The sequence below is a fragment of the Heptranchias perlo genome, chromosome 3, assembly GCF_035084215.1.
Source record: "Heptranchias perlo isolate sHepPer1 chromosome 3, sHepPer1.hap1, whole genome shotgun sequence".
Taxonomy (NCBI): Eukaryota; Metazoa; Chordata; class Chondrichthyes; order Hexanchiformes; family Hexanchidae; genus Heptranchias; species Heptranchias perlo.
The window spans coordinates 42,794,115-42,811,165 of NC_090327.1; the positions used below are offsets into that span (position 1 = coordinate 42,794,115).

The window sequence follows — 17,051 nt, forward strand, 5'->3', positions numbered from 1 at the left end:
TGCAGTTCTAACGAGTATGCTGGTGAATGAGCGAATGAATAGTGAGATGAAGAATTAATGGCAAACTATGATAGCAGCCATGAGCTTGGGGGAGGTCTCCCTTCTCAACCTCTCCCACTCCATCTATTATGTCCAAACTCAGGATGAGTGCCCTCACCTCATTAGCAAGAAAAGGCCTTTGATATGAAGTGATTGCTTTGGTCTCCTTTTTTATAATCCACTATTCATGTATTATGTAGCCACAGTTTTTGTAAGTAATGTAGTGACATTAGTTAATCTACATGATACGACTATTCTATCTTGCCTGAATACTTACAAGAAAGTTTACTGTGATCTGTGCAAGGTTATGTTCGCTTGTGTAGAAGGTGTGCAACTTCCTATCTACTGGTTAATATCTCTCACTATCCAGTAGATTAATTTTTTTATGTGTTTAGTATGTGTTGCTGGCGTATGCTCTGGATGAAAACAGAGAGCTGCTGGAAAACCCATTGGAAATTGTGGTCATCGTAACGGACGTAAATGACAACTATCCAGTTTGTGAACATGTAGTAACAATGATTGAAGTGCAAGAAAATGAAAACATAGGTGAGCATAATCTCATCATAAATACAAGGTAAAATGTTCTCTGCGTAAAAGGGCATGGGATACTATTAACCATATATAGTCAAGCCCACGTATATGAATAACCGATAGAAGAATAAACGATTTAAGAGCACAAAATTTCCATGAACAAATCCTTTTGCTATCTTTTTCAATGATAGTTGCCCCTGTTAATTGAATAACTGTTAAATTAATAAAATGTTTAAATAAATTGTTTGAATTAATTCTTCTTAGAACAGAGAAGGGTTAAGGGGAGATTTGATAGAGGTATTCAAAATCATGAATGGTTTTGGTAGATCTGGAATGCATTGTCTGAAATTGTGTTGGAAGCAGATTCAATTGTAACCTTCAAAAGGGAATTAGATAAATACTTGAAGGGGAAAAAATTGCAGGGCTATGGGGAAAGTTCACGGGATAATGGGATAGCTCTTTCAAAGGGCCGGCATGATGGGCTGAATGGCCTCTTCCTGTCCTGTATTATTCTATGGTTCTATGAATGAGTCTGGATTTAATTATTTAAGTGTTATGCTGCCTCGTTAAAGCCAATGTGTTAAGCTTTTTTTATAAATCGTTTTGTCTAGATGTAAAAGTTGGCTAGTAACCCATTTAGTGATGTTTTACAGTCTTTTTCACCTCATCAGCTAGGGCTCAAGCACTTTTGGCAATCAATGTGACAAGCACTTTTGTTTAGGTGTGAAAACCACCTCATCAGGTGCTAATGCTCAAACTTTGTGATGCTTATAATTTACTCATGTTTTGACAGTCCTTTTTAAAAGTTTTTATGAGTATGTTTTTCAAGATTTTTAAGTTCTCTTTGTACCTCTCTCAATTGGGTACAGGAGTCAGCAATCTGCGGTTAAAACCAATAACTTTCATTGACCACAGAAGTGGTTTCATCAAAGTGAAGATACACTACAAATATTGAATGAGCAGACTAGAAAATAGTTATTTTCTCAGGAAACCAATCTGCCCTATAGTTCCTTTTGTGCTTCCTGTATAGCTATTGGTTAAAAAAAAACACTTGAAAGCAGAACTACAGGGGAGGGAAATGGGATTAGACCTAATAATGCCCTGTCTCCGCTCCAAAGATCACTGAGAGGGAATTACCACATGGGATGGGGAGAGGCAGGCAGAAGATCTGTCTGCGCTGTGGAAACATAGAGTAAAAAAGAGGTGGGGCTAGTGGGATGGCAACATCTGCCAAATTTCCTGCTGCTCACGCCTCCTCTGCCCCAGACAAATTGGAAAGTGACAACATAGCTCCATCCAGATCGCTGATGTGGTGTAGGTGGGGGCCACATGGGTGTTCCAGGCTAGGGTCATGGACTGGACATTCAAGAGATAAAAGACAGCCAATTAAAATCTTCTTTTCTTCTATCCTTTTTGTGGGAGGTATGGCTTGCCGTGGTGGGAGAGGAATCTATTGAGGGCTGCAGACTGCATTTGGGGTAGGGATTGCAGAGAAAATGCAGCCCTCAGCTGCTCCCCTAATCACTCGAGCTTCCCCCACCAACTTGCATCCCTTACTCCTTCACTTTCCCACCCATTCTCCTTCCTACCAGCTCCTCACTCCTAGCACTACTTCTACCTCTGCCTCTTTAAATGGCAAATGTAAGGAGTCACACAACACCAGGTTATAGTCCAACAGCTTTATTTGAAATCACAAGCTTTCGGAGCTCTGAAAACTTGTGATTTCAAATAAAGCTGTTGGACTATAACCTGGTGTTGTGTGACTCCTTACATTTGTCCACCCCCGTCCATCACCGGCATCTCCACATCAGCTTTAAATGGCCCATTTATCCCTTGTATCTTCCCGTTGATCTTGCACCACTGTTATTCACCTCACCTTTAACCATCCATCTACATGCCCCGCTCCCTCCATGGGTGGATGCTGAGCTGCCAGAAGCCCTCACCCTCAACCAATTTCCCTCCTCCCTTTCCCCTGCCCTTCCTATCTTTCCCTCAAAGAGGCTTTGCTTTGATTTCAATACTCAAAATATAACGGTTTTGGGAGAAAACTTTAATAAAGGCATTAAAATGAACAAAAGACAATTCAGTAGATAGATTTAATCATGTTGTTGTGAAATATATATTTTTAAATTTTGTTTTAAACTTATTTTTGAATATTACAAATTTCAGTTAGTGATTAAAAAAATGGCAGCTGAAAACTTTTTTCAGAAAAATCACAATAAGTTGTTTTTTTTTTAAAAAACTACATTTGTGTAGGTTTCTTTTAAAAACAGCATTGGGGTCAATGAAGTGGGCAGGTGTAGGGAGAGAGCCACAAATTGTGGCCCGGGCCAAGCAATAGTGGAGCTGGGGTGAGAGATTATCGGAGGATCGAACAGATCAGGAGGCAGGGGCATGGCAGGTACGACCAGCACAAATTGACCATGGGCAGATGAATTGGTGGTGGCAGGTCTTAGCAGGACGACAGTGTGCGAGCTATTGACCTAGAAGGGAAGGCTGTGGACATTGGAGCTGGTGAATGCGGATACAATGTGGGCAGATTGGTACAAGATATCAACCACATTAGGAGGGGGAGTTGTGGCCAAAAATTGTATTGCTTTAAAAAATAACGTCCTCCTCTTTCTTCCCCCTCGCTGCACGGAAGTCAGAGAAATTATATACTTAAAGGAAAGCTCGGTAAATCTTTATCTAAAGAAAAACTCCTGAATCACTTGCTACTATGTTGTACTTCAGGGCTAATTTTCTCCCTTCCTTGGTTATTTTGTATTTAAGATATAGTAATATATAAGTAGCCAAAACATTAGAGGGGAGATTTCCTTGCCTGGGTGCAGTGAATATCAGAAAATCAGATGGGTTGGAGCACAAGCCTGCAAAGGAACCCTGCCCCCCCACTCCCCCATTTACCTCCATTAATTTAAATGTAAGGAAAGTCAGATGGGCTCCTTTACAGGCATGCACTCCAAACCACCCGATTTCCCAATATTCACTGCACCTAGGTGATCCAGTGAGCTTGGGTACAGACCCAGGAAAATATCCCCTTAAAAGTGTTTTAGTAATCAGGAATGAGATTGACTTAGTTAAAAATTTAACAGTAAGGGAACATTTATCTAACAGTGATCATAATGTGATTGAGTTCAATGTTAGGTTTGGAAAGGAGAAATGTAACACAATTATTAAGATTCTAGATTTTGGTAAGGCTAGCATTAAAGGGATGAGACAGAGACTGACGACAGCAAACTTGTCAAAACTGTTATTTGGTAAAACTGCAGATGTGTTCAAAAAAGAATTTAGCTTAATACAGGACCAGTATATACCTCTAAGGGGCAAGAGCTTTACTTACCAAACAAAACAGCCATAGTTGACAAAAGAGGTGAGAGATAGCATGAAACTAAAGGAAAGAGCATACAAAAGTGCAAATAATAGTGTAGATCCAGTGGACTGGGAGAGATATGAAGAACAGCAAAGGAAGACAAAAAAGATAGTAAGAGCTGCAAAAAAGGAATATGAAAAGAAACTTAAGAAGGATATCAAGATTAACACAAAAAGTTTTTGAAATTATATTGGAAGAAAAGGGTTGTCAAGGGTAATGTGGGCCCTTTAAAAACAAATGGGGGTAATATTGCAAATGAAAATAAGGAAATGGCAGACTTCATTGAGCTACATCGAATTACATTGAAACTACTGCACAAAAACAGTCCATTTGGTCCAACTGGTCTGTGCTGATGTTTATGCTCCACACGAGCCTCCTCCCTCCATACTTCATCTAACCCTATCAGCATACTCTTCTATTTCTTTCTCCCTCGTGTGCTTATTGAATAGTTACTTTGTGTCAGTCGTCAGAGAAATTGATAATAAATCAAGGACTGGAACTTAGAAAAATTAACGTAAGCCAGAAAACAGTATTAGAAAAATAATGGCACTAAAGACTGACAAATCCCCAGGACCTGATGGTTTCCACCCCAGGGTTTTAAAGGAAGTAGATGAGAAAATTGCCGATGCTTTAGTCATGATCTTTCAAAGCTCTCTTGATTCAGGAATTGTCCCTTTAGATTGGAAAATTGCAACTGTAACTCCATTATTTAAGAAAGGTGAGAGAGAGAAACCAGAGAGAAATTATAGACCTGCTAGTCTAACATATTTTGTGGGGAAGTTATTGGAATCTATAATTAAGAACAGAGTCACTGAGCACTTAGAGAAATTTGAGCTGATTAGAGAGAGCCAACATGGATTTGTAAAGGGCAGGTCATGTCTAACGAACTTAATTGAATTTTTTAAGGAAGTAACTAAAGTAGTAGACAAGGGAATGTCTATGGATGTAGGCTATATGGACTTCCAGAAGGCATTCGATAAGGTTCCACATAAGAGACTGTTAGTTAAAATTAAAGCTCATGGAATTGAAGGCAAATTATTGACCTGGTTAGGAGATTGGTTAGGCGGTAGAAGACAGAGAGTAGGGATAATGGGTATGCACTCGGATTGGAAGGAAGTGACTAGTGGAGTCCCACAAAGATCTGTGCTGGGGCCTCAACTATTCACTATATTTATTAATGACTTAGATAACACATTAGAGTTTGCTCCAGTTTGTATTTTGCATGTTAATTCATCTCCCTCACACTGTCAAGATAGTTCCTTTGAAAATATCATCAAAATATTCATAGAAATCAAAAAAAAAATGGGCAAAAGGATGATACCACTTAAAACTACATTTTAATACATGTGGTAATGTGTTACTGATGATGAAACATAACAGTATTTCTAGAATAGTACACATTTTCATATATTTGGTGAAAATATAAATAAACTATACTCTTTTTTAACAAGTGCTTATCAGACCCAAACGAAATCTCTAGGGAAGATTTTCATCTTCACCACCTAGGCGGAAATCTGACCGAACAGATCACCTTCCATTGTAGAACCCCCTCGATTTTCATTCCGCTGGTTCTATAACAGGCACCCAATCTGCTCTTCCAGATTAGTGCCTGGGTGTTGAAGACGAAAATTAGTTAAGAGTTGCAGGATAAAGGAAGTTTGCAATGTACTTAACTTTTGTCCCCCACTTCTCAGTCAGACAGATTAAAAAAGATCCAACCAAATTTTGAATAATAAGGAGTTCTGAGTTAAAGACGGAAAACGCTGGAAATACAGAGCAGTTCAGTCAGAATCTGTAAACTGAAGAGAAAGATTATGATATTTCGGGTGTACCCTTCATCAGAACTGAAGACTGAATGTTCTGAGTTGTACTTTAAAAGGAACACGATGTAGATACCAATTGGATTAAAGAACAGAATTGTTGAATGGGAAACAGATCAGTGAGCTTTAATGTGGCATAGATTAATGTTTGATACGTTACTTTATTTCACTTATACACTTTCCAAATTTAGGAAGCTATATTGGAACCGTGAGTGCGACAGACATGGATAAAGAGGACACAGGGTCCTCCCTTTTGAACTATAAAATCCTCGATCAAGAACCAAAGATTCCAGAAGACAACATGTTCACAATTGGTGATTTCAATGGAAAAATCCAGCGTTTCAAAGGGCATCTGCAGAAGAAAAATGCACCAGAATACATTTTAAAAGTCCTAGTATCAGACCAATTGGGAAGGGAAGGAGGTCTGTATAAATCTCACCAAATCAAAAATAGTGTGGTATGATGTCTGTAGGTATCAACACACACAATCAGAGAATCTCAGGGCACCCTTCAAATGCCTTACTTTTGAGACATTTGTTTCAAATTTATCCAGTAACTACCATTTAGATATATAGGGCTAGATTTCTCCCATGTTTCGGTGGGCCTGGAGTGAAAAATGGAGGAAAATGAGGTGCGGAGGCCTACAACCAAATTCCCACCCCTAAAAACTGCCTCCACAATTTTCTTCTGGCCCTGCTGGGGGGGAAGGCACAGCTTAGTGCAGCAGGCGATTCCCCTCCCCTTCTGCCCATGGCTTGTCTCCTGAGCAGAACACTTTGTCTTGTTTGACTTAAACAAAATAACTTCTAACTACTCTTCTGCCTTCTCCTTTTGAGCCTAGCAGAAGCTTGTCCTCACAGCTCTCTGTTTTAAAGACCTAAATGACTGCCTGTGTCTCTGTCTGTTTTTTAAAATCTCCCTATGTTCACAACATGAGGGAAGAGCTTATGCCAGACAATCCACACTCAGTACCCGGGACCAGGGACCTTCCAACTCATTAGGTGTGAAGAGTTTATTTATTACTGAGACAAACTAATGAATTGCTTATTGTTTATAGTCTTTGGGAAAACATCATCAGAACCTTTTCATTAGCATTTTAACCACCTTTCGTCTCAATGCCCCTTTTCTAAACTTATGTGAATATACCTTACTTTAAAATGCAACTCTTAAATGTAACACTTTTTTTCCAGATCCTTTCTGTGGAAAATTGGTCACAAAACCTCCCTGATATTAATTCCCTTTTGGAGCTGCTTTTATATTGGGCGAAGCACGGTGCTAGTCCTGTTTATTTTTGCCCTAGGTTTCTGGCAGCCAGCCGTAGCAAGTTTACTTTGGGTTGCCACTGACTGGATGAAGCCTGTCCATTGGGAATTGGCAGCCCTAGCACAGGTCTTATGTAATATAAAAGCAACTTGGAATAGCTATTGTGAAGATTTCAGATCCTGAACCATTTATCAATTCTGTTTTTGTGCTCAGGAAGTTTTTTGGCTCTGAGAACCACCCGATTCCCTTATTTTCCAATACTTTTAAAAGGGGCTGTGCTCAGTTGCTATTACCCCCATATCCATTCCTAAGCCTTCCTAATTCAATTGCATTAATTGTGCACTTTTCTCTGACATTTTTCCAACCATTGAATAACATGTTACATTTATTAGTGTTAAATTTATTTTGTACAATCGATGTAATTTTTTTGCAGCATCCTCTGTCTCTACTACTCTTCCTATTTTGTGTCACCAGAAAATTTGACCAAATTACAGTTCAGGGAGAATGGAGTACATACAGAAGGGAGAACCTTCACCACACGGACTGCAGTGGTTCAAGAAGGCAGCTAACCACCACCTTCTCAAGGGCAATTAGGGATGGGCAATAAATGCTAGCCTCGCCAGTGATGCCCACATTCCATGAAGGAATAAAAAAAAAATTTGGTATCCAGATTGTTGTGTAGATTAGAAACAATTCTTGTGGGATTTCACTCAAAATCACCTTAAGACTGACATTACTCCTGAGTACTATTTAGGATGGGTAATGTGATGGCAGCCAACTAATGTGCTAAAGCTCCCTGGATTCCATGGTATGAGCCCATGGAATCCAGGGTGCCTTGGCACTTTGGATACAAAACTGGCTTAGTGGCAAAAGGCAGAGGGTGATGGTCGAAGGTTGTTTTTGTGACTGGAAGCCTGTGGCCAGTGGGGTACCACAGGGATCGGTGCTGGGTCCCTTGCTGTTTGTGGTCTACATTAATGACTTGGATATGAATGTAAAAGGTATGATCAGTAAGTTCGCTGATGATACAAAAATTGGTAGGGTGGTAAATAGCGAGGAGGATAGCCTCAGTCTGCAGGACGATATAGATGGGTTGGTCAGATGGGTGGAACAGTGGCAAATGGAATTTAACCCGGAAAAGTGCGAGGTGATGCACTTTGGAGGGACTAACAAGGCAAGGGAATACACAATGAATGGGAGGACCCTAGGCAAGACAGAGGGTCAGAGGGATCTTGGTGTGCAAGTTCACAGATCCCTGAAGGCGGCGGAACAGGTAGATAAGGTGGTAAAGAAGGCATATGGGATACTTGCCTTTATTAGCCCAGGCATAGAATATAAGAGCAAGGAGGTTATGATGGAGCTGTATAAAACACTGGTTAGGCCACAGCTGGAGTACTGTGTGCAGTTCTGGTCGCCACACTACAGGAAGGATGTGATCGCTTTGGAGAGGGTGCAGAGGAGATTCACCAGGATGTTACCAGGGCTGGAGCGCTTCAGCTATGAAGAGAGACTGGGAAGATTGGGTTTGTTTTCCTTGGAGCAGAGGAGGCTGAGGGGGGACATGATTGAGTTGTACAAAATTATGAGGGGCACAGATAGGATGGATACTAAGGAGCTTTTTCCCTTCGTTGAGGGTTCTATAACAAGGGGACATAGATTCAAGGTAAAAGGCGGGAGGTTCAGAGGGGATTTGAGAAAGAACTTTTTCACCCAGAGGGTGGTTGGAGTCTGGAACTCACTGCCTGAAAGGGTTGTGGAGGCAGGAACCCTCACAACATTCAAGAAGCATTTGGATGAGCACTTGAAATGCCATAGCATACAAGGCTACGGACCAAATGCTGGAATATGGGATTAGAGTAGACAGGGCTTGATGGCCGGCGCGGACACGATGGGCCAAAGGGCCTCTATCCGTGCTGTATAACTCTCTATGACTCTAAAATCAGCTTGATGCCTACAATGCTCCCAAGGCACTCACATCACCCAAGTTCAGGCAATGAGCATTAAGGGTGCTGGGACTTTGCATACAAGCTGTGATCTGGGCTCATTCAGTCCCTGACTTAGGGACTCACTGGCTTACATCCTAGGGTCTTGAGGGAAGTGGCAGTAGGGATTGTGGATGCTTTGGTAATAATTTTCCAAAATTCTATGGACTCGGCAAAGGTCCCGGCAGATTGGAAAACTGCCAATGTAACACCCTTATTTAAAAAGGGTAGTAGGCAGAAGGCTGGAAATTATAGACCAGTTAGCTTAACATCTGTGGTGGGTAAAATTTTGGAGTCTATTATTAAGGAGACAGTAGCGGAACATTTGGATAAACATAATTTAATAGGACAAAGTCAGCATGGCTTTACAAAGGGGAAGTCATGTCTGACAAATTTGCTTGAGTTCTTTGAGGATATAACGTACAGGGTGGATAAAGGGGAACCAGTGGACGTAGTGTATTTGGACTTCCAGAAGGCATTCGACAAGGTGCCACATAAAAGATTATTGCTCAAGATAAAGAATCACTGGATTGGGGGTAATATTCTGGCATGGGTGGAGGATTGGTTATCTAACAGGAAGCAGAGAGTTGGGATAAATGGTACATTCTCGGACTGGCAACCTGTAGCCAGTGGTGTTCCGCAGGGGTCGGTGCTGGGTCCCCAACTCTTTACAATCTATATTAACGATTTGGAGGAGGGGACCGAGTGTAACATATCAAAGTTTGCAGATGATACAAAGATGGGAGGGAAAATAGAGAGTGAGGAGGACATAAAAAACCTACAAGGGGATATAGACAGGCTGGGTGAGTGGGCGGAGATTTGGCAGATGCAATACAATATTGGAAAATGTGAGGTTATGCACTATGGCAGGAAAAATCGGAGAGCAAGTTATTATCTCAATGGCGAGCAACTGGAAAGTACTGCAGTACAAAGGGATCTGGGGGTCCTAGTGCAAGAAAATCAAATAGTTAGTTTGCAGGTGCAGCAGGTGATCAAGAAGGCCAACGGAATGTTGGCTTTTATTGCTCGGGGGATAGAATATAAAAACAGGGAGGTATTGCTGCAGTTATATAAGGTATTGGTTAGACCGCACCTGGAATACTGCATACAGTTTTGGTCTCCATACTTAAGAAAAGACATACTTGCTCTCGAGGCAGTACAAAGAAGGTTCACTCGGTTAATCCCGGGGATGAGGGGGTGGACATATGAGGAGAGGTTGAGTCGATTGGGACTCTACTCATTGGAGTTCAGAAGAATGAGAGGCGATCTTATTGAAACATATAAGATTGTGAAGGGGCTTGATCGGGTGGATGCGGTAAGGATGTTCCCAAGGATGGGTGAAACTAGAACTAGGGGGCATAATCTTAGAATAAGGGGCTGCTCTTTCAAAACTGAGATGAGGAGAAACTTCTTCACTCAGAGGGTAGTAGGTCTGTGGAATTTGCTGCCCCAGGAAGCTGTGGAAGCTACATCATGAAATAAATTTAAAACAGAAATAGACAGTTTCCTCGAAGTAAAGGGAATTAGGGGTTACGGGGAGCGGGCAGGAAATTGGACATGAATTTAGATTTGAGGTTAGGATCAGATCAGCCATGATCTTATTGAATGGCGGAGCAGGCTCGAGGGGCCGATTGGCCTACTCCTGCTCCTATTTCTTATGTTCTTATGTTCTTATGTTCTGACTCCAATCCAAATGAGGCGACCATCCCATAATGTTGGTGGTGTGCCTAAACCGAATGATGCTGAAGTGAAAGCTACCATTCCAGTCCCAGTTTTAAAAAAATTTAGGCACCCTCACCCTTTTGCCTGTGCTCCTGCCCCTCTCCCAAGCCCCCCAAATATGCCTAGCACACAAAGAGCATGCCAGAAGCTCTTCACTGGCTGCTGGTGCCTCACAACATGACCCTAGCTGTCTGGCATGAGAGATGCGCCCAGTGTGCCAGTAAATTATACAAGTGGATGACTTCACTTTACGCAGTGAGGTCAACTCCTTTGTGCACAGGCGCATGTAGTGTCTGCTCAGCACCAGCTCTGATTCCTGTTTTATTGTCAATTTCTTATCTATCCCATGTTCTATTCTGGGTTCCTGTGACTTTTAGTTCAATTAGAAGTTTTTCTTCTGGGGGAGGGCAAAGAGCTGGCAGTGAATGAGATTACCTTTTTCCTGGGTATTCTTTCACAGTGTGGTAGACGTTCGTGGATTGGTCACCCGGCTTAAATGGGAGAAAGGGGGGCAGGTTTAGACCAGGATCACACACAGGAACAAGTCCTGATGTCTGGTTAGTTCAGTCACAGCTGGCTGCAGAGGCTCTGGGTTAGGTTTAAAGAGATCTTGTATTCTGCAAGATTCGAAACTCAGTAACACTTCAGTACTTCACCACTCAGCCAGTCATCCCCTGTCCTCCCTGCCCCTCCCCACCCACATTCCAGCCCTGCCCAGTCTCCCCAAGTCCTTCTCCTAGTCTATAATTTGAGTTCTCAAATGTTGCCAAGATATATTCTATACCCGATTTGCTGAGATTTCTTGTTCATTGCAAGTTCATTCAAATCATAGATTGGGCTATTTTGTAATTGAAGTTTTTTATTTCTTTCCTAGGACTAAGCACTGAATGCATCGTCAATATCTCTGTTATTGATATCAATGACCAGATCCCTATCTTTGAGAAATTGGAGGTAAATATAAAGCCAATTTCACCATGCCTGAACTATCTGAAGGACTTGAAGGGTTTTATGCAGCAGAATTCAGGACAGGGCTCGATTGTGAATTAAGAGTTTATGTACGTTTACATTTGTAATGTAACAACAAATCACTATAGTGTTAACCTAAATGCGTCAATGCGATTATTGAAGTCCAAGTTGTCATTCTTCACATTTGAGCCAAGACAGTGGATGTCAGCTATTCAACCATGATGGACATCACAGCTGAGCCAAATCCTGTCCTCACTCGGCACACTTATGCACACTTTCATGCTGAATAGTGACTGTGGCCATCGAATAGCAACCAGTTGCAGGAACTCTGGCTTGTTTTCCCTTTCCTAGTCCAGAAAAAGTGAGGTCAGTTGCATTCCCCCCACTGCTGCTTTGGATAAGATCAGTGATCAAAGTTGAGACCTTCCAGGTCTGAAGAAGAACATAAGAACATAAGAAATAGGAACAGGAGTAGGCCATCTGGCCCCTCAAGCCTGCTCTGCCATTCAACAAGATCATGGCTGATCTTCTACCTCAACGCCATTTTCCTGCACCATCCCCATATCCCCTGATGTTTTTAATATCTAGAAATCTATCGATCTCTGTTTTGAATGTATCTTCAACGATTGAGCCTCCACAGCCCTCTGGGGTAGAGAATTCCAAAGATTCACCACCCTCAGAGTGAAGAATTTCTCCTCATCTCAGTCCTAAATGGCCTATCCCTTATTCTGAGACTGTGACCCCTGGTTCTAGACTCCCCAGGCAGGGGAAACATCCTCCTTGCATCTACCCTATCGAGCTTTCTAAGAATTTTGTATGTTTCAATGAGATCACCTCTCATTCTTCTAAACTCTAGAGAATACAGGCCTAATCTACTCAATCTCTCCTCATACGACAATCCCGCCATCCCAGGAATCAGTCTGGTCAACCTTCGTTGCACTCCCTCTATGGCAAGTATATCCTTTCTTAGGTAAGGAGACCAAAATTGTACACAATACTCCGGGTACGGTCTCACCAAGGCCCTATATAATTGAAGCGAGACACCTTTACTCCTGTACTCAAATCCTCTTGTTATAAAGGCCAATATACCATTTGCCTTTCTAATTGCTTGCTGCACCTGCATGTTAGCTTTCAGTGACTTATGTACAAGGACACCCAGGTCCCTTTGAACATCAACATTTCCTAATCTCTCACCATTTAAAAAATACTCTACATTTCTGTTTTTTTTACCAAAGTGGATAACTTCACATTTTTCCACATTATATTCCATCTGCCATGTTCTTCCCCGCTCACTTAGCCCGTCTATATCCCCTTGAAGCCTCTTTGCATCCTCCTCACACCTCACATTCCCACCTAGTTTTGTGTCATCAGCAAACTTGGAAATATTACATTTGGTCCCCTCATCCAAATCATTGATATAAATTGTGAATAGCTGGGGCCCAAGCACTGATCCCTGTGGTACCCTGCTAGTCACAGTCTGCCAACCTGAAAAAGACCCGTTTATTCCTACTCTCTGTTTTCTGTCTGTTAATCAATTCTCAATCCATGCCAGTATGTTACCCCCAATTCCATGTGCTGTAACTTTGTTCACCAACCTCCTGTGTGGGACCTTATTGAAAACCTTCTAAAAATCCAAATACACCACATCCACTGGTTCCCCCTTATCTATTCTACTAGTTACATCCTCAAAGAACTCCAATAGATTTGTCAAACATGATTTCCCGTTCATAAATCCATGTTGACTCTGCCAAATCCTATTATTATTTTCTAAGTGTCCTGTTATCACATCCCTTATAATAGATTCTAGCATTTTCCCTACTACTGATGTCAGGCTAACAGGTCTGTAATTCCCTGTTTTCTCTCTCCCTCCTTTCTTAAATAGTGGGTTTACATTTGCCACCCTCCAATCTGCAGGAACCATTCTAGAATCTATAGAATTTTGGAACATGACAACCAATGCATCTACTATCTCTATAGCCACCCCTTTCAAAACCCTGGGATGTAGAATGGTTTGCTGCCACACTGCATGATGTGTTTGTCCACTAAACAATCAAAGCTGCCTTCAATAATTCTTTCTATATGTTTTTGTTTTTTGAATTAAGTAGACTTGGAATATTCACAACTTAGGATCCTTCAAAATGTATTATTTAATAAATGTGGTATTATAAGGCCGTTGGCTTACTCACAGTGAGTGGAATTGTTTGTGATGGTTGATTGTTGCCTGAGAATTGCTGATTACAGTAACCATTCACTCATTCCTACTTGGCGAGAACAGACAAGTTCAACCAAGAACATGAAAGCGTTATCTTTTTCACTGAAACAGGATGTAGAATCGTCCTTGATGCCTGTGAGGGACAGCAATCAACAGTCATAAAGTACTGATCTTTGATAAAATTGTTTTCTACCAGGTCGCACGGCAGCTTATAGTGCCACAGGTTCAACTGAGTTTCTTCTGCTACAAAGAAACTAACAAAACTCATTAAAATGGTTGAAAACTTTCCATATATACTTGATCCACGCATAACTCTTTCATTTGAGAGCTATCTCACTCATGCTTAATGTATATAGGGGCTGGGTTTGACATATTCTCAATTAGTTTCACTGCAAAACCATCCTTGTTTCTTTATTTAAGCACCTTCTGTTCCACATGCAATCAGTCCTACTTTTCATTACGTTTTTAAAATGCTTTAATATGAACATTTTAAAAATAGCATAAAACAATCTGTTGATGACGATGGTCGTAACAGTGTGTCTTTAGCTGTTATTTTTTTGTGCTTTGTCTCTGCCAGTATGGTCCAATCACCTTTCCTGAAAACACTTCATTGGATACAGTGCTGATAGAAATCCAGGCGACAGATGATGACGAGGCTCTCACGGGCAGCTCTGAAATATTGTACCATGTTGTAGAAGGCGATGTCAATGGAACTTTCAAAATAATAACTGAAGAAAGTACAAATAAAGGAATGGTGCAGCTGGCTAAGGTAAAGTTATGAACAATTTAACATAGCTTCTGTGGTTGCAAAGTAAACTTTGTTGAGTTGGAAGGGCTTTATTCTTGCAATGTTGTATTATCAATGTTTTCCTGATCAACAGTTGAATAAACCAAGTCCTATACTGTGATACATAAGCTAAGGTTAGGTGGCACAATGTGATACTTATACCTTTAGTTCTTGTGTTATTATCTCTCTTTCTCTTTCACCTATTCTGTGTTGTCTATATCATGTCCAGTGTACTCGCAGATTAACAGTGGAATAAAATTAAATAAATGATTAGTGAACCCACTATGCAACATAAGCACAATCTGCCAAAGCAGTTGAGCTAATTAGCTCATTCTAGAAGGACTAGGATACATTTGTGGTTGGGAATGGAATTGGAGGTTATAGTGTTCGGCATAGTTCATAAAATACGCCATGGGACACAAAGGTTCCTGAGCTGTTGCAGCTTGGTTTGAGGGGAGAGGTAAGGAGAGAGCAGGGAAAATATTATTTGTGAAGGGCAAGAGGCCAGAGTTGAATAAGCGATTTGGGGAAAGAGAAATATTTTGGAGTTTTGCTTGTTTACCTTTGGGAATTAGGGAGTATTTATACAGGCCTTTCCCTTAGGACAGTACTTTTCAAACTTTTTTGTGGGGGGTGGGGGGGGGTGGACAACATTATAAAAATTGACATACTCCCCGGAACTCATTGCACATATTGACATGTTAGTGAGGTGAATGCTGTATGGCATGTCACGTGCACAGCTGCAAGCAAGGTCAGGAGATGCTATAGTTATTGGTTGAGGATTTTTAAAATTTGTTTTTCTTCTTCCCTCCTTTGCTGAAGGCAGCGTCTCACGTGAGCACCTATGGCCTTCTGGTACTTCGCTCAAATTGTGATCCTTCATGTGACAATTCGTCACGTGTGAACCTAGGCATTGAATCTATCAGGCTATTCAACAGTAGGAAGCATCACAGCCAGACCCAATCCTTCAATGGGTGTTTCAGAAATATTTTTAAATTCTAAAGCTCCCTTCATAGCTTGGCTGGTTAAAGCAGACATGATATGGTGCTTTATAACTGAAAATCTTTCTTTCTTTAAATATGTATCTGCATGTACCATGTAATCTATAATGCAGCATGTATTTTGTATCATGATTTCAGAAAGTTTGTAATCTTTTTTGCACAGTACAATAATAAAATAAAACAAACTATAACATTTAGGGCTGACTTCAATGTAGATTCAAAGTACATCAATCTAGTGTGTGTTACATTTAAAGGGATCAGTTTGGAGTAGTTGACCTTTGTGCTAAAATCAATCTAACTGACTGATTTGAAGTGGTTTTGGATAAATCATTTTGTGCCTCTGAAATCAGGTGCAGATCAGACAGTTCTTACACCCATACAATCAACAATTCTGAATGTAATTCTCATGATACATTTTTCTAAAATTTAAATCTGCACCTTTTAATTTTAAACTAACTCATGCAGCACCACCAAGTAAGTCCCCAGTGCCAAGTGTGACCTCAGGGTGAAGAGCCAAGAGGAGGTTAGACACTGCCCCAGAGGACCATCATGCAATGAATCACCTGCCTGCTCTTGTGCATCCCCTGGTTGCCAGCTATGGAAAGGCAATGGCAGTAGTCTTGGAGCAAGTGTCTTATCCAATCCCTTAGCCAGGGATAGTGCATGGCACAAGAACATTCAGATAAAGGGAAAGGGAGAGAATATAAAGTTCAAAGATGTGAAGCATTTGCTAGGTAAAAACTATTATTAGTGAGTATTGAATACAACCCAAAAAAAAATCAATGTTAAATTTGATATGTGAGCCTAAAAAATAACAACATTGAAATTTGTTTTTCTTTGGGAATGGGGAGAGTTGTTCTGTGTTGTGTGATTTAATTATTTCTATTGCTTCTGTTCCTCTAGCCACTAAACTTTGAAGAGTGTCCAGTTTATAATTTAAAGATCAGTGCCACAAATCCAGAACCACTAGTAACAGGAGTGGAGTACAACGCAAGCTCCTTCACTTTCCTGATTGTTAATGTGACCAATGATGATGAACCACCACAATTCTTAGCGTCTTCATATCGACAATGGATATTTGAGAATGCCTCCAAGGGCGCTATCTTGCTTAAAGTGGAGGCCAAAGATCCTGAAGGTGCTGGAGTGAGGTACTAAATGATCAGAATCTGGATACTGAAACATATGCAAATATACACACGGACACAATGCAAGTGATCATCCAAGACCGCAGCTTGCAGAAACAGACACAGATGGTTAAGATTGGAGATTTTTAAGAATTATTGTTGAGAAAGTTAAGCAAAGGGACAAAGCCCGTAATAAAAAAGCTAAGAGTGACAACTCCTATTAAAATTAGTTCA

General features: G+C 40.9%; 1 protein-coding gene across 8 annotated transcripts in view; it reads left to right on the top strand.

The window, feature by feature from the left end:
• Positions 1-17,051, top strand: part of cdh17 (cadherin 17, LI cadherin (liver-intestine)) — a 171,270-nt gene that overhangs the window by 104,910 nt on the left and 49,309 nt on the right. For all 8 annotated transcript variants that reach the window (XM_067979305.1, XM_067979324.1, XM_067979337.1 and 5 more), the window contains 5 exons: positions 435-585; positions 5,952-6,182; positions 11,602-11,678; positions 14,483-14,674; positions 16,597-16,841. In XM_067979305.1, coding sequence (XP_067835406.1) covers positions 435-585; positions 5,952-6,182; positions 11,602-11,678; positions 14,483-14,674; positions 16,597-16,841 — 896 coding nt within the window. The remainder of the gene's footprint in view (positions 1-434; positions 586-5,951; positions 6,183-11,601; positions 11,679-14,482; positions 14,675-16,596; positions 16,842-17,051) is intronic.